At 39.6% G+C, this 23347-nt stretch overlaps 1 protein-coding gene across 6 annotated transcripts in view; it reads left to right on the top strand.

Moving 5' to 3' along the window:
* stim1a (stromal interaction molecule 1a) overlaps positions 1–23037 on the top strand; it is a 38687-nt gene extending 15650 nt beyond the window's left edge. For 2 of the 6 annotated variants that reach the window (XM_041797367.1, XM_041797355.1), the window contains exons 7-13: positions 3272–3449; positions 12960–13137; positions 14233–14400; positions 14748–14848; positions 14975–15204; positions 17086–17500; positions 17907–23037. In XM_041797367.1, the coding sequence (XP_041653301.1) occupies positions 3272–3449; positions 12960–13137; positions 14233–14400; positions 14748–14848; positions 14975–15204; positions 17086–17500; positions 17907–18420 (1784 nt within the window). In that variant the 3' untranslated portion in view covers positions 18421–23037. Of the gene's footprint in view, positions 1–3271; positions 3450–12959; positions 13138–14232; positions 14401–14747; positions 14849–14974; positions 15205–17085; positions 17532–17906 lie in introns of all 6 variants that reach the window. The other 4 variants (XR_005992454.1, XM_041797375.1, XM_041797383.1 and 1 more) reach the window with 4 other exon arrangements.
* Positions 23038–23347: the final 310 nt, after the last annotated feature.

The following is a 23347-nucleotide window of genomic DNA, read 5'->3' as shown; positions in this document are numbered from 1 at the left end:
CACGGTTAGAGCACACTGCTCTGTATTCCAGACACTCCCCTCTGCGTGCTGAGACAAATAAACATACCACTCATCCTCTCTGTCTCCACTATCACTGCTCTGCTACAGCTCTGTAGCTGCAGATTGTAATCCTCCAGGTTTGTCTCTGTTTCATTCTCAAAAGGGTTTTGCAAAATAAGAATGAATGGGTTGTGATTCAGCTGTCGCTGCTTTTGCAAAGACTTTTTAAATGTTTTGCATAGAATGAGGCGACATTTGAAAAATTATCTTCCAGGATGACTGCCAGATTGAATTTCCTTAAAAAAAAGAACAAAAGCTTTATTGTAGTTTGACAGTTGACAGTTAGATAGGGCTGGACCACATGGCCTAGAGTTGAATTTCCATTTTTTTTTTTTTTTTTTTCCAAACCAAACCCAGTTAGTGACTTCAGTCAGTTTTCTTTCTTTTTTTTTTGACATGAGTAAACTGAATTTCCTTCTTGGGGTAAAAGTGTAAGCTGTAAACATGTCATTAAAAATGCACTGTTATTTCAGGGGAGGGGAAGCAGCCTGTGGATGAGTCTCATTAATGATGTGAAGCGTTTCTAAACAGTCCAGACAGAAAAGGATGAGGCACACACGTATCAGCCTGTACTGCAACAGGCCAAGAGTACAGAGAAAAAATGACATTCTCCACTAGTGTATCAATCACAGAGAGCAGTCTTACAGGAAATTAAAGTGCTCAAATGGTTGCCAGATATACCAAGCATTTGTGTCTTTTAGAGCTGATGGCATTAAGCCAGTTGTTCGATATGCATTCACGTTTCCAAATTCGTGTTGGTCAGATAGTTGCAGATTCAGGGACTTATCAAGTAAAATGAGAGGGAGTGAAGGAGCAAGCACACAGAAGAGGGAAACAGAGACAGATGCATGCAGCAGTGGGCAATCCAGGTAGTGAGAGGAGCGTTGGTCGATAAATAAAAGTGTTGGGTACTACATGTTATTTTCTCATTGCTTCAGAGGTTACACTGTAAAGAAAAACAAAACAAAAAACAAACCAACAGCTAGGTACAGATATGCTGATAGGTACAGAATTTTGTTTGTATTTCAGTGCCCATTTGCTACCATTCTGCAGAAAACATTTTAAGGTCCTTTATCATCTCATTAAAATTCACATGGTAGAGTTTGTGTCTGCTACAGACCGATTGAGAGCAGAGGAGAGAGCCAGTGATGTCTCATGGTCCAATTAAGTTTTCACATCCAAACCTGCATATTTTATTGGTTCCTCTTAATAAATATACTTCTTATGGTGTTCAGTGTTTCTTTGCGGATACTCCATACATCCTGTTCTATTATCCTATATCCTATTATATTTTTAATTTGATAAGTCAAAAAAACCCCAAGGCAATCAGTGAAAACTGCTGGTGAGGGTAGTCACATTAAGTCCTTTGCAGAAGAAATATTTAACCTTCATAGAAATCTGGAATTTGCTTAGAAAAGAAGAAGTATGTAGCAGTCTGTGTCTGGCATGTGTCATTGTAGATGTGTTTTGTTAGAGTCATACCAAAGGAAGACACTACCGAGCGTTGTCTGGATTTGACAGCCTCTCAAAGCCAGGGGGTCCCACTAGTAGTCAGATTGCCTATTTGTAGCAGCAGCTCTTTAAGACACATCTCACAATAGGTTGATTTAATGCAGTGGACAGTTGTGTAATGATGTACCCAAGCACAATTGAGCTCGGTCATTTCCCCTTTAGTGGTTAATTAACTCTCCCTTTGTGCCCTCTTGGTGGTATTTCTGAGAAGCTGTGAATGTTTACAGTATGTTTGCAGCATATGACAAAGAGTCGACTCTGCAGATGACAGAAGGCAAACTGTGTTTCCTGTTTGAGACAGATAGTGTTGTAAGCATTGGGAAATTATTTTACTCCATCCAAGAGATAATGCAAAGTGTTTCCTTTGTTCAAAAACAATGTAGGCCCAAGAGAAACTGAGCACACAGAGATTTCTTTTAATTGTGACCCTCTTTTGAAAAGTTGCGGTCTTGGTTGTAAAACTGGGACTTGAGAAAGTCATAGCCCAGAAAGCCCTCTTATTTTACTCGTATATTAAGTGGATAGAGAAATAAAACACAAGCAGTGGCTTACAGTTTAGAGTCTTATTTTCATACTTCTGGTACATTCTTTTACACAATAGCAGGCATGGCTGGCCGAACTTCCTTGACTCTGATAAACCCTGTTTGCACTGGACTTTATAAGCAAAGTCTCTGTGAATATACACTGTACTTCTGAAAGATCATTTAGCAAAAGCAACAGTCTTGGTATTGAGCCTTTTACCATACACAGACAGGGTCCATGTGAAAAGAGGTATGTGCAGTGCAGAACCTTTTAAATACAGGGAGTTATTTGACTTGGCTCTTTGTCGATAGTAGCCAGTGGTATAGAAATGTGTTAGTAAAGAACAGTGGCATAACCTGATAAAATCTTAAGAGAAACAAACCTATACTGTTTTGTTTTGCTCCTAATTAAACTTCCTTTTTGTCTCACTCCAGGAAGTAGAAGTAATGTTTTTGACACCTCTTTCCCGCTCACCCATTTGCAGGTTTTGCAAGAAAAACATGCCTCTTATCTTGTAGCTTGCAAGGCAAAAATAAAGGCAGGGATCTGCTGCATGACAGTGCTCTTCTGACTCATCAGATGTCAAATGGACTTCATTAAACCCAAACTTCTATTTTAAGATGGCCTCTGTGAAAGTCCTCCACACTTAAAGAGTTGATCTGCATCTGAGCTTAGGCTTTTTACAAATGGGATAGCTGCTTTCAAGCTGCTGTGACTTTTATAGCTCTGAATCCCTCACAATGACAATATGAGAGCATACTGACACTTTAGAGGAATGTCAGCTAGGATCTGATTCGAAGCTCTGCATGTGTATTTAATGTCTTAGCTACCACTGTTTATTTTTTGTGCATGTTTGTTGGCATTGGTAACCACTGAAATAGGCTGTTAAGCTGGCTTGATAGTGGTCTTTTGCACCAGCACCCTCTAACCACAACCTGACTGTGTGCTAATGGCTCTTCTATTTGTGTCACTTGCAGAATGAGGCTATGTTCAAGCACAGGCTTTGCATCACATTCTTTTGAGGCTTTCTCATTTTAGACAGCTTCTTTTCTGATCTTGATTTTTTTTTTAAACTGTCCAAACTAAAATGCACCCCGAGTCCTGTAGGATTGTCTTAAGGTTTTAATGTTTGTTGCTGAATTGTAACCGCTCTTCCTTGTTTTTCTTTTACCTTCAGTGAACAGACACAACCATCTCAAGGACTTTATGCTGGTTGTGTCAATAGTCATAGGCATGGGGGGCTGCTGGTTTGCCTACATCCAAAACCGCTACTCTAAGGATCACATGAAGAAGATGATGAAGGATCTGGAGGGCCTGCAGAGAGCTGAGCAGAGTCTGCATGACCTACAACAAAAGTGAGGATTTTTCCTACCAACCAACCACACACAAACAGCTATGTTACTATTGATAAAACACTTTTCTAATCTTAAATGGTTTTAAAAAGTGGGAAACAGTCTTAGAGGAAGTTTGTAGGGATTTTTCAACTTATAACCCTCTTAATGCACATGCACTGACATCTGCCAGGTTTGGACTGATAACCTTTCTACTATTTTTTGCATGTTCATTGAAATACTCTTCACACATCTCCTGCTTGTTGCCTTATTTAGTATTTAGCCTTGAACAGGAACGGAATGGGAGAAATAAGTTGCCATTTTTTAACCCTGACTCTCTGACTGTATGTGGCTCTGACACTGTACACTAGATGCTTTGTTTGTCACAGTTTTGGTAACTATACAAGGGTTGATATTATTTTCTAAAGCCCTGGTTTGAGAAATTCTCCCTGAACTAATTGTCTCTGAAGGTTAGAGGCTTATTTCACAAAAGCTCATATCTGTAGGCTCCAGGTGTAGCAGGCATTGATTCCAAGGAAGCAGCTGAAGGGATCCCTGCTCTACATAGTAAAAATCACTGACAGGAGACTAATTGTGAAGAATTTAAACGTGCAGGTTTTGACTCCTATATATAACCCCAGAGTCATAACTCAACCTTAAGTCATAACCTTCACAGGGTTGTCCATACAGAGCCACATTGTTCTAAAATAGGAAGTGAAAAACTGTTAGGTAATGAGAGACTCGCTGTGATTTATTGAGCAAACCTTTAGACAAATAACCCTACATGAACTAACTTTAATGACTCGCATTTAATAAACTAAATAGCTGAAGCAGATGCAAACCTCTGTTAGGATTGTTATGATGTTGGTACACAGTAGTTTTAGAAGAAGTTAGTGCCATCCAAGTTTGAGTTGCCATGTGTTGCTCTCTCATGTTTTAGTCTAAAGCTTGAATTGCCTTAACAGTAGGGGTCGGTAAAAATATCGATTAATCGATTCATCGCAATATTTCCCCCCTCAATTCAATATCGATTCAGCAAATCCTCTGAATCGATTCACCTCCTGGCCAGTGGGGGTCACTGTGCGTGTGGTTCACATTGTATGGACAGAGGCCGCACTCGACCAAACCACAACCAACCATAACCATGTTATGTGAGGTTTATCACAATTTCCAAGAGGAAAGAAATATTATTAAAGTTTACATGCACTTTACTTTCTCAGTGTTTATACAGAACTGGCGTGTTTTTTGCTTTTGTACTCCTTATGCACAAATAAGTTATTATTGTGCAAATTTTTATTTTCAGCTGTTTCATTGCTAAAAAATGTGAGGTGACCTACCACATATGTTCACATGGGCATGAAAATAATTATTAAAAATTGTCAACAGGGTCATTTGTGTATTTCCACTTCTTACTGAATCAACATCAAAGCATTTAAATCAATGTCGAATTGATATCGAATTGAATCGCAACCTCAAGAATCGAAATCGAATTGAATCGTGAGGTTCTTAGCAATACCCAGCCCTACTTAACGGTTGGCTGGTGGAAAAAAATGCACAGCAGTTGCAAACTAACCCTGAAGTTAACTGTTACCAAATGGTCCCTAAGCCCTGTCATTATTGATTAAGATTTACATCTCACTCAAATTTCTAAAAAGGAATACACCCAAAGTGAAAATAATTTTGGTGGAAGTCATTCCTTTTTTGATGAATGCCTAAAGCTTTTTGTTTTGTGGATATAGATATGGCACAAATGCTATGTTTTCTCTAGTCATTAGTCCTACTAAACAAACACATCCAGGCTGTAGTTTAAGCAGTGTTGGCTAATGGTATTTTCAAAAGAAACTGGCTGAGTGGGAGTGCCTTTATTAGGTCACACCTCAAGAATGCAGCCAGCCTGGGTTCAAGTCTGTCCGTGGCTCTGTCATTCCCCAGTCTCTCATCCCTGCTTCTGACTCCATCCTCCATCCTCCTCTATCAGTTTAGGCATAAAAAGCTCAAAAATAAATATTGAGATTCAAAGTGACTTGCTAAGATGCGTCATTACATACTAAGGAAATTGGCCTCAAGAGTGCTTTTGCCTTTCCGAAATTATACCCTTTTGCAACTCAATATACATGTTATATTGTCCAGATGTCACCTGACATGTTTGTTTACTGATTAATGTATTGACTCTGTCTTTGCACAGTCTGGTTAATAGGCCATAATCTGCAACAGCATAATAACAGGACTTGAATAGAACCACTACAGCTCTTCATTCTACTAACAATATGACAGCACACTGGGCAGAGGAACATTGTTACAAATGACGCTCTCAATGAAAAAATACACACATTTATTTAGTTTTTCATTTGTTTTTGGGGACATTGCACATTGAAGAAAATGGTTATGTAAATGTGGCAGCAGTAAGCTGATTTCCATTGGTAGACCCTGGCAGGTTGGTGGTATACATATAAAGTGTAGCGATGCACCGAAATGAAAATTCTTGGCCGAAACCGAAAACCAAAAAAGGGGAAACCAAGGCCGGAAACCGAAACACTGGAAGAAATTATTTTGCCAATTATTAGTACCATTGCATTTATGGCTATGACTGTGTACTAACCTCACTAAAATCAACTGCAATTGCAAAAATTAATATTAATGCTTCAAAGTATAAATCAATTACAAAATTATGTAAATATTTATTAAGCACTTCATTCCAACAATACACAATATAAAATAAAATGAAATACAAAATAAAATGTTTAACTTGACCGCAATCATGTATACATTAAATCAGTGGTTCTCAACCTTTTATCAATCGTGTACCCCCCGTGAAGTACTTTTTCAGCCAAGTACCCCCTAAACAGCGCAAAGCTTTTTGGCCAAAAAGAAAGACATTAAACAGTGCTGTTACAGCCGTCTGATTTATCAGACTTTGTAACTGATAAACACTTTCAAATTACAAATATTAGATTTTTTTTTCATACATTTTAAATATTAAAAATATATGACTAAAGTCATGGCACATCTTCTCATCTCTAAATGTGGGAATTCAAATTAATGTAGCTGTTGAAAACAGTGACTGGAAAGCCTTTAAACCCAGAAGTGTGCCAAACTCTGCTCAGCTGCAGTGGGCTCTCTGGAACAATTTGGAAATAAAAACATAGAGTTAGAAAGAACTAAAAACCTGTAAATAATAAACAAGTTATAAAAAAGACTTCTCTCTTCTCAAACTGAAATCATGAACTTAGTTATAGATCAGCATTTCTTCACAAAAAAATAAATCATAAACCTTTTTATGGATGGAGAGGTTGTGAGTATAGTGATTGACAGGCATGTGCCAGTGTGGGTCAAACCATCCTGCCATGGGGGAGACTCAGGGGGTTTTAGGGTGATTAAATTTAAGAGCATACAAAATATTAACTCCAGTTTATAAATTTAAGGTCCTTACACTCTATACGCAATTTTTTCATGCAAATTATTTACACAAAATATTTACATTTAGAACCTGTAGCGAGTCAAAGCAAGCTTCCACACCTGCAACATCATTTCGCAGTGCGACATTGCTGCGGATATTTAAGTAGCGCATTTGCGCTCATGTGGACATGTTGGGCTGCCTGCTGCCTGTCTCCCTCTCTACCAGGTTAAAAAAAAAAGAGGCAAAAACACATGAGGAGATATCAAACATCAGGCGGTGTTGGAGAGGAGGACGTTTTTTTTCATCTGTCTACCTTAAAAATCTGCACCACCAACACCACTATGTGCGCTCGTTGGAGCGAAACTCACTCAGCTGGAGCTGTTTCTAAAACTAACGGGACTTTAGTGAAATATTTACCAACACAATCTCCTCTGACCTCAGACATACGACTTATAAAAGCTCCAGATCAACCAGCTAAATGACTCCTCTGAACAGTCTTGAACACAAACAGGTGAGCCAGTCTGTGTGCTGTGGAGAGAGTTAACTCCTCTCACTGCGAGCCTCAGCTGTGCAATATTACAACTCTTATTGATCATATTTGACATAGAATGAATGAAAAGTCAGTTCCTCCTCTCACAAACTTGGCTGGCACAGTGAATGAAACAGTGAATGAAACAGTGAAAAAATGAAAGAATGTTCGTAATATACTCGCAAAAACATGTCGCTCCTGACGTGCAAAGAAGGACCCTATTTTTCTTAAATAGCCGGCATGTATTTTAAAATCTCGCGTACCCCCTCCAGTGCCTTCACATATGCGTATCCCTATTTGAGAACCACTGATCCAAGCGTGTGCTGGCCGCGGTTTTTGCTTGCGTCATCAAAACGTCGTGTTTCGGCCTTGTTGTTCCAACGATAAGTCTTTTGGCCGAAAAACTGAAAATGCACTTTTGGGCCATTTTCGGCCGAATTTTCGGTGCATCGCTAATAAAGTGTACACCAAACATATACATAATGAAATATAAGACGTATACATAAAACCAGACAATACACCAAAAAACATAAACAGTACATGCATATACAAAGACCCAAATATAACTAGGTGGCTGTGTGACTCTGCTTTAGACTGACCAGAAAGTAATTGAACATCTGCTGTTAAAGTGCATAAGGCGGATGGTAAAGTACCTTAGTGCTGAAGTGCTGAGTATTGCAGACAATTATAGATGTGCATGTGTTAATTGCATATTTGCTTTAGGCCTGTTTATTTAATTGCACATATACAGTGCTTAACAAATTTATTAGACCGCCCTAACCCTAACCAAAGTAAGGTTTATGCCACAGCTGCCCTAAATTAACAGCATTGGTTATAACCAAAATCATTTTTTATGTTTCTGCAGTGGTTAATTCACCAATATGTAGAAGCTCTGTAACCGAAATGATATTTTTAATGCTAAAATATATATATTTTTGTTAACCATGAATTTTCAAATTGACTGATTTACAAAAAAACTGAAAAAAAAATAGTAAAGCACATTAATATTTCTTGATTAATATGTCAAATTATAGTTATTTACTTGCATTCCTGAAGAGAAAAATTATTTTTAGTGGTTCAATGTTATAATTAATTTCTGACTTCTCAGAGAAGCCCAGTGAGCTGGCTCAAATTTGAGTGAATTCAGTTTGAAATCCCTCATTCCTGTTCAAAATGGTAAAATGTGGAGAGCTCACTGAAAATGAAAGAGTCCACATTAAAGCACCTTAGGATGCTGGATGGTCTTTGAGACAAATATGACAGGTGGTCTAATAAATTTGTTAAGCACTGTACCTATTGCATGAAAATTTCCATAGGCGTGTTTCTGCATTTGTTACTGCAGATGGATAGGTTTTTAACCTTAAGTTTCATCATGTTATTGTCCCTTTCCTAAAAACAATCTGCATCATTGGGATAGCTCCACAAAGTAAATGTTGTCTTTTTTTGTCATCTTGCAAGTTGAACTAGCTAGTTACACATGCAAGCACAACTGTAGGTTTGCCTTTTGCTGGTAGATACCTCCCTGTAAAGTGGTTGAAGAGAATGTAATTAGAATACCCCTAGAACTTGTTTATAACATGTTACCCCCAACACTGCAAGAAACAAACATGGCTCTTCATAACTGTGTTCAGTGCAGAATGGAGATGGCATCAGAGTTGGCCAGTTCCAAGCACTCCTTTAAAACACACTCACACTCAACACAGATGAGTTATCTTCTCCTATGAAGCTGCAGTATTTGTGATAAAGACATGAAATGTTGCTGTTTTAAGGCACTGAATAATGATGTGAAACATGCAGCGTTGCCTTTAGCTTTGGCTGCTGTAATAGTAATTAGACTCTATATCAGGCTTACTTTATTTTGTGATTTGGCTGTCAGTATTACAGATGTAAGTAGTGAGATGATACCTGAGTCTGTATGAAGCAATGTGGTGCTCAGTGAGTTTTGTTATTTGAGGTGCTGTTTCCTCCCAGTGAGAGGAACCGGTTAAGTTGATTTGTGTACAGGTACCTTTGCTCTTTGCCATCAAGCTGTCATGGCGGGAAACAAGTCAGAGAACATTTTTAGTTAAGCCAGTAAACTACAGCATGTGAATATTGTTGGTGCACATAGTACCGTTGTGTGTGATTCCTCTTGCTGAATATCAGGTTACTGTTGCCTGAATGATAAAGTGTTTTGCAGTTATTTGTGGGTTCATGGGGAAAAAATTGAGATTATAACACAAATCTTACTATTTTGGTCCTGTTAATACAGCATGGAATGCTGGGAATGTGCTTTAAAGTGTGCTGCTCTGTGTCTTCTTACTCCTTTAAAGGATACTCAACAGGGCTTCACCTCATACAGGATGAGTTTTATTTTTTTCTAAGATCAGGGAGATCACCACCAAGATGTGTAGATGGTGCCTTTAGAGTGAATGAATTCAAAACAAGGTAACATGTGGTGTTTAACATCTATAAAGAAGTATTTCTAATTATAACATATCACTGACGCAGACGCAAACCTGGGAAATGTGCTTTTTAGCATAATGTTGCATTAACTAAGGCTGTGAATGCATTTTCTGAATGCATCATAGTGTAGCTTTTTAATGATTGAAAGTGGATTTCTGTCATATTGTAAATTGTATTTAAACCTGCTGTTTTTTCCATGAAGTTACCATTTAATTCATTTCACTTAGAATAGGGTTGGTTGTTTTAGGAAAAGGTGACGGTTGGTTGTCAGTGGGAGTGTGTTGTGTTTTGAAAACATATTTAAATGATCCTCCTGCACCAGTGATTTTAAAAAGCAATCTTTACTGAAAAACGGATTGGTTCAAATGAAAGGGTTCCACATCTGGGTAAGCCTTAACAATTTGATTAAAAAAAAGAAAGATCTGCCAGAGTAAGGAGGAGCAGTGACGGGCGTTTCCACATGACTGCATTACATTCCTGTCCTGATGTTGCCCTGTGGAACAAAGAGAGGTTAGCTTAGCTGCATCAAGACTTTCTGTATAGTGTATGGCCCTTATTACCCATGAATAGCTCTTTGTTTCAACTGGATGTTTTGTAGACAGTGGTTTGTAACATGAGCTGACATGCTCTGATGAACAGCAAATAGACTGGAATGAAGAAAAACTTAGATTTCCTTGGCTGAACTAGCATTGCTATTTTGTCAGCCTTAGATTTTTCCTTCTCTGATAGCAACACTTCTTTCTGAAACACTCCAGTATCTTTTGTGGTGCTCCCATATGCCCAGTTTTCATAGAATCTACTGTGTGTTTGGCTTAGCTCTTTACGAAAGTGAGCGAAAGTGTTTTATCTGCCCAAAAGAGCGATTGATTGTCATTGGGGACAAACTATTGAGGTCAAATGTGTCCCTTGATTAAATGCCAGGTCAGCCTGGTGCTGCTTCTGCAGCTTTATACTTTGATCAGCTGGGAAAACACACCTTCCACTGCCAGCTTTGAAGTGGGCTCTGACCATCTTTCTCACTAAGCTAATTGCTCATACCTCACTCTCTTGTAGAGTGAACCACAGGGATTTTCATCTTAAAAGCCACAAGTACAGACGTTATTCAGTCAGTGTCTAACCTACATCGTCATCTTGTCATACACACAGTTCCTTGACTATTGCAGGCTTTAAATTATCTTTCATAACCCAAAATGTTGCATTTTATTTAGAGCTACACAACAATTGGTTTGCTACTTTTCAGTAATGTGGAACCACATTTAAATCCAGTGGATGAGCTCAGCGTGAGAGCAAGAAAAGCAATTGTGTTGTTTGTCACAGAGTATGAAATGTCCCGCAAGGCACTATGATCTTAAAATGACTGTTTATTATAACACAGATATGCACAAGATGGGGTTTAATCTTGTGTATTCATTAACAAAAAGACAATGTGTAGTCAAAACCGGTGCTTCATATTATTCTGCTGCCAAAGACACATACCGCACGCACATGACTGTGATTCTCAGACATACAACAGAGTTGGTGTTAAGTATTAAACTCTTGTATCAGGTTTCAGGGATGCGTTACATCCCTGAAAGCCTGGCACGGTAGCTGTAGGAAAGGATATTATGTTATATTGGCGGTCAGTGTGATAAGAACGAAGAGGTTTTTTGTCTCCCTTGGTGCATGGTTTTGGAGCTGAGAGAAAGAGAGAGAGAGTGAGATAGAGAGTGAGAGAGAGAGAGAGAGGTATGTCCTCTGTCTGTGGCCATGCCTTTCTTCCTGATCCCTACTGCCAGCTGCTCTCTTTCCATACCTTCAAGCAGATCCTGTGCCGGTATCAAGTAGCCTGGCTCAGCCATAGCTCCCTTGTTGGGAAACAGTGGGAGGAGGCTCTGCCTGGAGCTGGATTTCCTGGGTGCCTTTTCGAGTACTGTTTGACCCAGCCTCCACCTCACTGGTTGCAGATGGTGAAAAGCATGAGTGCTTAACATGTCAGCTCTAGTGCTTATTCACTGACATTTGGAGTGGGGTGTGGCATTATCACAGACAGCCTTGATAGCTCTGGTGACAAGGACAATAACAAAACTCATGATAGGTATCAATAAGCTAATTCTCTTTCCACAAGAACAATGTTAACAAATAAGAGGGGTGAAGAAAATGTAGAAATGTTAGTGTATAAAATGGAGGATTATGATTTATGTTCTTGTGTAAAGTGTGCAGAGACAGCGTGTCTGCGTCCTCAGAGCCCTGCAATGCAGGTCAGGTGAAACAGCATTCAGCAACTTCCCTCTGGGCACTGTAGCTCTGCCAATGCTTTCGAATCTTAGTGAAAGAGCGACAGAGGTCAGGGTCGAAAGCATTAGCAGGACTGCCCACCACCCACATTTTCCATAGCAAGCTCTCTGGCTCATCTTTCATTTCTCTGCTCTTCTCTGCTGTTCTTTATCCTGAAAGGAGGAGAATGCCTCTCTCTAGTGAGGGAGAGGTAGAACTACTTCCAGCCCCATCAAGTCTGAAGGATCTTTAGTTTGCAGCTTTTTGTGTTTAAAATCAAACAAAGAACAATTCTTACAAACCCCTTCTGCATATTATTCCCACGTGCTTAACAGACCAAATTACCCCATCTATTTCATTTAAATACACGTCATACTTCAAACACTAACAGTCTAGACATGAAGGTGATAGTGTAATTTTGGTCTGTGGTGCTGATGCACTTTCTTAAAATGTGTGTGTCAAATAATTACATCATGGGTGACAAGCCCCTCCTCCAAAAGTAGGCTTTTCTTAAGAGGCGAGTTTAAAAATAGCCCACATACAAACCAACATGTTGGTTCTGGATACGACAGTGGCATTGAGCTACACTGTACTGTTCTAAAGTTACACACTAGCAGCTGTTCTCATTCTTGGCTCTGCTGCTTCTGATGTCAGTTTATTGTGAGTCGCCCAGCAGCTGACCGTTTCTCTTAGCTTTCTGCATGTTAGCCATTGTTTCCGGTCATGCACGACTGATGCAAGTCCTACATACCACACATACTTGCTTACACATCATGCCTGCCTACAGATAATGACACCGGCTCCTACTATGCTACATTTCTCTGCTTGGCCTTATGAAGCACCCACTGGTTTCTTCTTTCCTATAAAAACCAAAGAACAACTGTTGTTTCTTTCCTCTCATTGTTTCCAGGCTGCAGATCGCCCAGGAGGAGCACCGTACTGTGGAAGTGGAGAAGGTCAACCTCGAGCAGAAGCTGAGGGATGAGATCAACACAGCCAAACAGGAGGCCCAACGCCTGCGGGAGCTACGAGAGGGCACAGAGAACGAACTGAGTCGCCAAAAGTACGCTGAGGAAGAACTGGAACAGGTAGTGGTATTATCAAGTACTCAAGTAAATGTTCAATTTCAATTCAAAGGAAAGGTCCTTATTACCCTCATTATTCAGAGCAGATTGAATCATGAAGTTCCAACGTGTTAACTGCACAGTATGTTTAGGTCTATCAGACTCACACTTGCTATAATATAAATACACCCACTGAAGCCTTTGTCCATTAATATTGGCAGTAGCGGCATAGCACAGCCCACACAAGTAAGCAAAGCAAAGAGTATTTATTTGAGGGACTGTCACAGTGATGTTACTCAGACACCTCCGTCACATGGATAAATAGGAAACCTGGAAGGCATTCAGATTCAGTTTAGCTGTTAGATGCTTTGAATTTGATCTTTAGGCACCGCTTAGTACTGGCAGGAGCGAACATTAAGATCAGTCCTTCATTGTGAAAACTGTGGAGTATTTTGAATGAGCAGTAGGGTTGTCACAATAACAGTGTCATACTCTGACAGTAGTTTAAAAAACATTAATTACTGTTTCTACAACAAACAAAAATACAAGACATAAGCACCCAATGTTGGGTAACTTTTTTTTTTAAATACTGAAAAATTGTAGGCAAACTTCTTCATGCTGTCAACATTTCACAAGAAATTGGCAGTGTTTTGGCACTTAAATTTTGCCAATCTCTTTGAGCAATCTAGACCGTGCACTCTTCTCTACGCATATCTTTGTTGCAAAATAGGATTGAAGATCTTAAGATTTTTTGAAGTTTTTATGTTAATATACTATTGGTCCTTAAAGTAAAAGGGATTGTGTCATTTTAACACATGTAGTATAGAAAAGTATCAAAGTTTCCAAAATCTTGACAGTCTTACAGATACATGCCTCTTTTATGTATTTTGACTGCATAAAACTGTTTATAGTTCAGTCTTGGTTACAGATATTAAAACAAGGAAACAAGAACAAGTTAGATGAAATGTCTTTTTGGTTAATCTTACTATTTTTGCTATGTGGCTCTTCACATAACCTCTCCACTTTTACTTATCAAAAGACTTATTTGATAAAATCAGTAAGTGTATGGTTTTGTATCTTTCACACATTTATTTGTTATTTCTGGTTGGTTGTTTGCAGGTGCGTATGGCACTGAAGAAGGCAGAGAAGGAGCTGGAGTCACGGAGCAGCTGGTCACCACCAGAGTCCCTTCAGAAGTGGCTGCAGCTCACCCATGAGGTGGAGGTGCAGTACTACAACATCAAGAAGCAAAATGCAGAACGACAGCTCCTGGTGGCCAAAGAAGGGGTGAGCATTTTATATCATAAGGGCCAATGTTATAGCCTAGAAAATGGGACAATCTATCAGTAATCATTGAAGAGGATTTATTTTAAAGTCACTGAAGATTTGAGAATGAAAAATGTCTGCGTAATCAAACTTATCAGGATACGTTTGGGCTTAATTTCCATTTGTAAGCAATATGAATATTAAAAGCCAAAATACAAGACAGCTTAATAGCAGTTTTGATTATGTCTCTTGGAAAGCTTTTCATGTTATTGATCACTCACTGTACTGCTGGTATAACCAGGAAAAAGGCTCTTAAGTGTGTGCAAAAAGGCACTGGCAGGATATAATGTTTGGGATTTTTTTCACAGGCAGAAAAGATCAAGAAAAAGAGAAACACTCTCTTTGGGACTTTCCATGTGGCTCACAGCTCCTCCCTGGATGATGTAGACCACAAAATATTGGCTGCAAAGTAAGCTTGAGATATAATAAAAACAATAATTTTACAAACTAGAAAAGCAGTGTTTTTATTTACTAAAAAAGTCCCAACAGAACAAACATTAAGATTTAAATTCACCTGACTTCTCCTCTTTCCTAGACAAGCCCTAGGCGAGGTGACGGCTGCTCTGCGGGAGAGGCTTCATCGCTGGCAGCAGATAGAGATCCTCACAGGTTTCACCATTGTTAACAACCCAGGCCTTCCCTCTCTGGCCTCCAGCCTCAACCTGGACACCAGCTTTATGGGTGGCAGAGCCACGCCTCAGCACTTCATCATGTCCGATGACATGGACGACTTGGACGAGGGTATCGTGCCTGGAACTCTGCAATGTAAGAGTTCATCTGAATCTCTGGGCTCTTATGGGGGAAGTAGCAAACGAACCCCTAAAAACTCCAAGGCCCTGCTGGGGAAATCCAAAAATCTGCCCACATGAGAATTTGGACCTTTTGGATAATAATTATCTGATTTTGACCATGCAGTCCTTCTGGTGGTGGTGAGGGTCGACCATGTCTTTGATTTGAATGAGTGTTGCTTTACATTTGTATATTCTGTGTCATGTAAGTTCACATAATTGTCTTGTTTTTAAGCACAATTCCAGCCAATGCCTTTTGTTAATTCTTCTCTTTTTTGATAAAGTGTTAACTTGAGTCTGAAGACTCGTGTGACTCTTGTCTGGAAATTGAACTGTGAAGGAAAATATATTTCTTAATGAGAACACATTTTTGTGCTGACCTATTTCTAGTGGTTGTGTCCTGAGATGTGATTTATCTACATTTGGTCAAACAGCTGCAACCAAAGGAAAATATACACAGTCAGTGTCCAATTAAAATCTTACTGAGGTTGAAGAAGAGGCCCACAGAGTCCTCCAGAGGCTAGTGTGGAAATATCCACTGATCTGTTCTATTTTCTCTTGGTAGTTTATGAATTGAGACAGACAAAAAATGTATTTGACAGTATGTAACCTTTTTAGCTATGTTACAGGCACAGGTGAAGTAAAATTTTCCCAAAGATGATTTTTCTAAGGTACTTTTCACTTTATTTAGAAACTAAAAAGATTATTTGTAAAACGTTTGCTCTTTTTTAAATGCCATACAAATGTTTTACTTAGAAAAAGGATCTGCATGACCTTTTTTCCAATCCCATCTCAGGGCTCTGATGAAAGACATCAAAATGTATGAAAATATATATTTAATGCACATTAACAGTAATTTTTATTTCAGAATTTTATGGCTATCACATGTTTTTTATGGAAAGAAAAATCATCACAGTAATGTTTTGTCGCCATGTTGTCAAAGACTTATTATTTGACTTCATACTGAAGCAAAACTTGACCTAAGTTTTGGATTTGACTAACATCAGGTTCAAGTTTCACTGCAGAATGCTTTTCCAACTGCAATCTTAAGTAAGTCTTTAAATCCACACTAATTGCTCTTGCCATCTCACTCCCCTCCCTCCCTCCACTACTTCGCTGCCATTTGGCTTCCACTGCCGTCTCATTGGCCACACAACAGACGGTATGCGGGTGTTGGAACGGCGAGCCAGCGACCTGTGGTTCGTCGGTTCAGACAGTCAGCACATGTGGAAATATCCTGGTTGGCCACTTATTTAACGTCCCAGTTTAGTCCTTCCCTTTCTCTTCCCTTGTCTCAACGCCACATAAAGCTGTGATATTTTATTGATCAAACATTATGCGGCTGCAGATGAACACAGCTGAAAGGACAGAACCACCGAATGCTGCGTTCATCTATTAAAAAAAAACACCCCAGACTTTGCTGTAAATGCTTGCTTGTCATCCTCATTTTAACCTTGTCACATCCCAGTCTACCCTTGCTTACTTTTCCAAAGCACTTTCTCTTTATTTTGAAGGGCACTTTCCTCATAACTAGAGTATCTGTGTTTTATTTCCATTATTTAATTAAACCAAGTTTAGATGGTAACATCCTCACTCTTTTCTCCTTTTATTTGATGTCATTTTCCCTTGGTAATAGGAGAGATGAGACAGGAGCATCTGGGATTGAATTATGGAATAACAGTAAAGGCTCTAATATGTTTGATATCTAAAATAAATATATGTTCTTAAAGTCTTGGGCCAGCAAATATCTAGGAGTTCAATCCCAGCTCCTGAGTATCTTTCCTCACTTTCTCAAATGGTCTCTGCTATTCTTCAGACTTTGTGTTTTTTTGATAATGCTGTTGTTTTGTGCCCACAGCTCCCAGTATGATGTCCCTGCGCCAACGCCACATTGACCCCCAGCTGGCCATGGGCTCCCAGAGGTTGGTAGAGAGTTGCCTGTTGACAGGGCAGCAGGGAGAGGGATCCCCATACCCACCCAGGTCAAGGGCCACCCTCAGACAGTCTCGCAGTCAGTCATTCGGGCAGCTCGACTGTCTCCCTCTGCCTCCCCTTTCCTCGGCCGTGTCTCACCCCTCCATCATCTCTGCGTCCAGCCTAAACCCTCAGTCACTGTCCTCCTTTTCCACGTCTTCTTCCTGCTTGCCCAGTTCTGTGGGTGGTGCTGCAGCCCCTCATTCCTCCCATTTTTATCATACTTCCTTTCAGCCCATGGACCCCATTCCTGATTTCACCTTCTCAGATGTCTCCAAAGCACACAGTGAAAGCCACGGGTACCCATCTCTTTCTCCACACACATCGCATGTGCGTGGGTGTTTATTTTTCTGCCAACTGCTGTTGTTTCATTTGAGACACATGGATCATAACAACCTTCTTGGGTTTCATTATTCTCTTCATGCTGTTGTAGTGTTTCATTTTTCTTCAGTTCCTCTTTGTTCTCACACCATTACAAATGAGCATTAGAGAATCTATGCATTCATTCCTCTTAACCTGTCTTCGTGTTGTTTTTTGCCTGCATAACTAACAACTGTGCAGTTTCAGTGCCTCGGCTGTGCCCAGCGTGTCCTTGGCTTTACCGGCATTGTGTAGATAAACCCCAGCATGCAAGGCTTCAACTTTCAACTGTTTTGGTTTGTTTTATCTTTCATTTCCTTTAACTTAGTTTTCATCCTCCCACAGGGACCTTAATCGCTCCGACTCCGACTCCTCCCTGTCCTTGTCACAAGTTGGTGATCGGCTATCTGCCTACAGCTCCAAAAGCCACCTGATCAAGCCCACATCTCTAATGCACGGCCTGTCCAGCCGTGCAGAAGATAGCATTTCCTTGCACTCTCACACCCCTAATGGAGGAAACCGCATTCCCGACACCAACCCTGCAGAGCCCAGCCCAGACAGCCCCATCCTCATGAAGAAGGTGTACGGCATGCAGGAGTCGCCCAGCCTGGGTGAGATCAACAGCCTGTCAGAGTCATCTCGCTCCCTCAGCCCCAACTCCACTGAACCTGACACACCGTCACCCACAGGAGGAGGGCAGCCCGGGGTCGTAGGGGCAAAGAGCGGCAGTCGCATCCCCCAGCTGTCCTCCAAGAAGAGCCCCCTGGAGGAGGACAGTGGCTCTACAGGAGAAGACACAGATTCCACTGCCAGCCGCAAGAAACACACCTTCAAGATCTTCAAGAAACAGAGGAAATAAGGGCTACATGAACTACAGGCTGTTAAGCTGCTTGACTGAATTCCTCTGGGTGGTTTTTGGAAACAAGTTTCTGGTCAATTTATGGCGCACTTTGTTGCCGTTGAATCTTTTTGTAGGTATCACGCCTACTCTGATGAACTGGATTATGGGATTAAACAGTTGTTCGGTTTTATCTGCTTCTTCGGTCAATGTTGAATATATGGGGAATGGGTAGGTTTGTACATTGGAATGTAAAGTATTATTTATTCTGCAGGAAATTTGTGCCAGTCTCAAAGGGAAAAGTGTCTCCCAGTTGGTTTTTCTTTCTTGTTATATAACATTTTGCATGTCTTCACTTTAGTTTGACTGATACTCGAATGCTCTTAGTGTTTGCTTGGTTCTTGTCGTTAACCCATTTAGACAACATTCAATGTTTTGGTTATTACTACCTAACCAACTAGCCTACAAATCCCAAAGTGAATGCGCACACCTTTGATTTTCACTGCGTACTTTGTTTTTATTGATGGTTATAAGTTTTTCTGTCTTATGTTGTGTCCTTTTTGGAAAAGCTTACACATGAAGTAGATCCTCCAACAAAGGAATTTTATTAAAAAGCTTAATACAGACTCTACTATGGCTCTTAAAAATGTTAAACAGCAAAAGTAGCTACTTGGCTGGATTTATATTCATTCTAAATGATTCATTTTAAAACAGCAGGGAATTTAAAGACTAAATATCAATGTACAACCTTTGAAATTATCCAAAAACAGCTTTAAGGAAGTTTGACAAGAGGTAAATTGCCTCACAGATTTATACAAGTACCAATTCAGCTACAGCTTTTGATCTTATGCTTTATTTTAGGATTTAGGGCTGAGTGCATGTGAGCATGAGTGAGAGAAAGATGCAGTGCTGCAGCTTTTTAAAGTTTGAATAAGTAAAAATTTACTTAGAGATCTGTTAAACCAGGGTTTTAACAGATAACAGAGCTGAACAGTCCAGGGGTGATACAAGTGTCTTTTTATGATAAGGCAGCAATGTTACCAAACATGCAGGTAGGCCTGTAATTATTTGGACATTGACACTTTTCAATATTTTGCTCAGATTTAGTGGATTTAAAACAAAACAATATGTGACTGAAGTGTTGACTTTCAGCTTTAATTTAAGGGGTGTCTGAAAAACACCATTTAAGAAATACAGCCAAGGTTCAGATGGCCTAGTGGTTTAAGGCGTGACCCATCTACAATGGTGACTCGGGTTCGAATCTGACCTGCAGCCTTTTCCCACATGTCTCTCCCCAGCTCTCTCATCCCTGTTTCAGATTCTGTCCACTGTCTTCCTCCATCAATAAAGGCACAAATAGCCCAAAAAAAAAAAAAAAACAGAATTGCAGCCAATTTATTCAGAGTTTTAAAAGTATTTGGACAGACTAACATATTTAAAACTATAAAAATATTTTCATTACATGGATGAAAATCCTTTTCAGTCATGCCAGGTGGCCCAGTGGTGAGGTCGCACCTAATGTACGTGTACGGTCCCAGTTCAAGTCCACCCTTTGGCTCTTTCACCACATCATTCCCCTCCCTTTAATCCTGTTTCTGACTCTTTGTACGGTTGTACAGTCAATGACTGAAGTTGGAAACCTATGGACATTACCAAATCCTGAGTTTCTTTACCCTGGAGATGCTTTGCCAGGCCTTTATTGTGGGTCTTTCTACCTTTAGATTCATCATCTGTATCTGAAGAGCAGTCTCTGTTGGGTTGAGATCAGGTGACTGACTCAGCCATTGAAGAATATTCCATTTCTTTGCCTTCAGAAACTCTTGGGTGGCTTTCACTGTATGTTTTTGGTCGTTGTCCATATGTGATGTTAAGTCCTGTCCATATCAGTCTTTTTAGTGTTTGACTGAATGTGAGCAGAGAGTATTGGCCATACACTATAGAATTAATCTTGCTACTTCTCTTAGCAGTTGCTTCTCCAATAAACACCAGTGAGGCTGCTCCATTGGCAGCCATACATGCTTAGGATCATAAGATGTTCCTTTCCTTCTCCATATTTTCTCTTGCTATCATTCTGGTCCAGGTTTATCTTGGTTTCATCTGTCCAAAGTCTTAGTACACTTAGGACACTTTTTTTTTTTTAAGATGTTCAATGGAAAAGTCACAGCCAAAATCAGCTGTGTATGCCACATATGCTTACTCAAACATGGAATTTGACTCTGGTTGGCTTTGCTCTCAATGTACAGGGATTAAATATTAAGAAGGAAAAGAAAAGATTTTTAATATAAATATGTGCAACTTTGAATACGACACTTTAATAAATGCATACAGGTATGTATGCATCAAAAAGCTGCAAAGAGTGCAACATGCATGATATTAAAGTATGAAATATGTAATTTTGTCACATAGTAACATGAGGTAGATGAGACGTAAATAGTGCACCGAAGATGCACCGTTTAGTAAAGTAAGGCATTCCACAGTGATATCCTTTTCTTTTTTTTTTTTTTTTTTTTTTAACAGTATTTTTATTGAAGTCAGTTAAAGGACAATGCAAGATGTTTTTACTTTAAACAAAGCAAAAGTACATGTGAGAATGTCTTGCCGTCAAGTCTAATCTGGTCTTCCTGTTCTTGGATGTTACCAGTGGCTTTCACCTTGCTGTTAAGTCTCTGTCTTAATTGTAGATTTAGGCACTGAAATGCAGACCACCTCCGTGGTATTCTTGACTTGTCTAGATGTGGTAAAGCAGCTTGTCTTGACCAAGGAAAGGATTATGCTACCATCCACCCTAGCTGTCCTTTGAGGGCTTTTTGTTACTGAGCCTGTCAGTGTGTTCTTTCATTTTAAGAAGGAAGCATATTGTTGACTTAGACAGTTGACAAGCTTTTGCCATCACTCTGATGGGTTTTTTTTTGTTGTTGTTTGTTTTTCAGCCTAATTGTGGGCCACAATTTGTGGCCTTCTTCACTTGCGTTGATACTTCCTCAGACTTCACATTGATAGCTCCAGTCAAACATCAACAAAATGCTGATTTAACTCTTGCAGTCATCTCCAGACCTTTTATCTTCCTCCGTTGTCTTAAATTATATGAAGGGAACAGGCCACATGTGGCCATGGAACTGCTCCAAAGTCAGTTGTCCAAGTACTTTGCATAAATGCTTGTAGTTCCTAAATTGTAAATGCTTTATTGTTGTAAATCCCCTCAATTCAAAGCTGGAATTCTACATTTCAGTCACATCTTTACAGTTTAATTTAATTTTCATGGTGTTCGTAGATGGAAGCAAAATGATAATTGTGTCACTGTCCAAATAATTCTGGACCTAACTGTTAAGTTACCAAAACTTTCAGAAACCAGAGAATGCAAGACAATAAACTCAGATCTGTTATTAAATTTAGATATTTGGATAGATTTAATAGAGTGCACAGTATGTTTATCAATGACAGACCTCAAAAGAAAACGTCTACAGTTCAAAACCCACAAAAATGAAAGAGCAGATTTTTCTCGCTTCTCAGAAAACATTTAACGCAAAACCTTCAAGCAGTTTCAACCAAATGTAAGTTTATTAAACCTTGTGCAGGGTTAGTTTTGATTTTAGGTCTTGCTGCTTCCCGTCTCTCAGTGATATTTCTGTTTAAATGATTGTTCAGGTGGACAGAGGAAACTTCTCAGCAGTTTGGGAGCATGGAATGAGCGCTGGAAAGGGCTATAGTTACAGGACAGCAATGTTTACTCTGCATAAAGTGGAAGTTTTCTCTTTGTAATCCACCTTTTATGAAGAAATGAGCTCTGGAAGCAGAAATCAGAGTGCCAAATCCCCCTTTTTTCCTGTCTGAGGCCTTTGTATTTGTAGTGTGTTTGGTCCTATGAGCCCCTTTTACACAGAATCCTAAACAACATGATCTACATCGAGTCTGTGATGTACATCCTGTGGTTTGAACACTGAATGTCCGAGGGTGTTGTAGCTGTAACAGTACGATCAGTACAGTATGTTTACATTTGTTACAGATGAATACTATCCTCAGATTACATTGTGCCAGTTTTAATATTGAGCGCTTCATACGAGCACAGAACTATGCATCAGTAGTTGTAGGTGATTATTAAAGTAGAAGGGACGCCGGTACACGTAGGGCGTTCCCGACCGATGAACAACCAAAAGTGCTGCAAAAGACACAGTGGGCATCCCCCAGCCTCATAATGTAACAGGTGGTTTGGATGAATAAGATATGTTTCAATACTTTATTTTAGCAACCAGTTAAAAAAAGTATATGTATTTATCAATTTCCTACTGGTACTTTTGTAAAGTGTCATTTGTACCTCTTTTGCACGACAGAGCTGTAAATGAAATATGCTGTCTGAATGTGCGAGAGTGAGTGTATGCGTGCGTGTCTGTCTGCTCCCAGTATAATGCACTGCAATGTTGATGCATGTCAACTGCTGTAACGAAACCTACATTGGGTTAAAAGAGTGGAACAGCTTCAACTCGTTACTTCCTCCTGCCCTTCTTTTTCTTTCTATTTGTTTTGGGTTTCTACTTATGAAAACCTGCAGTATATTTGTACAGAGATAAAGACAATTTTGCATCTTCTGTGATGGTCTAGACTTTTATGGCACTCCTGCATGATAGCAATAAACTATTTTGAATGAAAGATGAGTTGATTTATCTGTTATAATACACTGCATGCTGGATTTTGTTTCTGTCGTGTTATTTTTCTTTAAATTATGTGAAAGGTAGAGCAGTGCTTGTCTGTTTCTTTGATGCTTTAGTTATCTTTTGCCTGGATGGTAATACTAAGTCTAAATGAGAAAGCTCCACCTTACCTGTCCTGTGTACAGTCATTGGGTGGGACCTTGTGCTGTTAAATATTTACCTTTGCTGCGATGTCTGTGAGGTGGAGCAGGATGAGGCACGGATCTTGAGGCTTCTTGTTCCTCTGCAGCTTAAAAAACTTT

Source organism: Cheilinus undulatus, linkage group 2 (genome assembly GCF_018320785.1).
Source record: "Cheilinus undulatus linkage group 2, ASM1832078v1, whole genome shotgun sequence".
NCBI classification, from domain to species: domain Eukaryota; kingdom Metazoa; phylum Chordata; class Actinopteri; order Labriformes; family Labridae; genus Cheilinus; species Cheilinus undulatus.
This window is presented reverse-complemented; position numbering and strand designations above follow the sequence as displayed.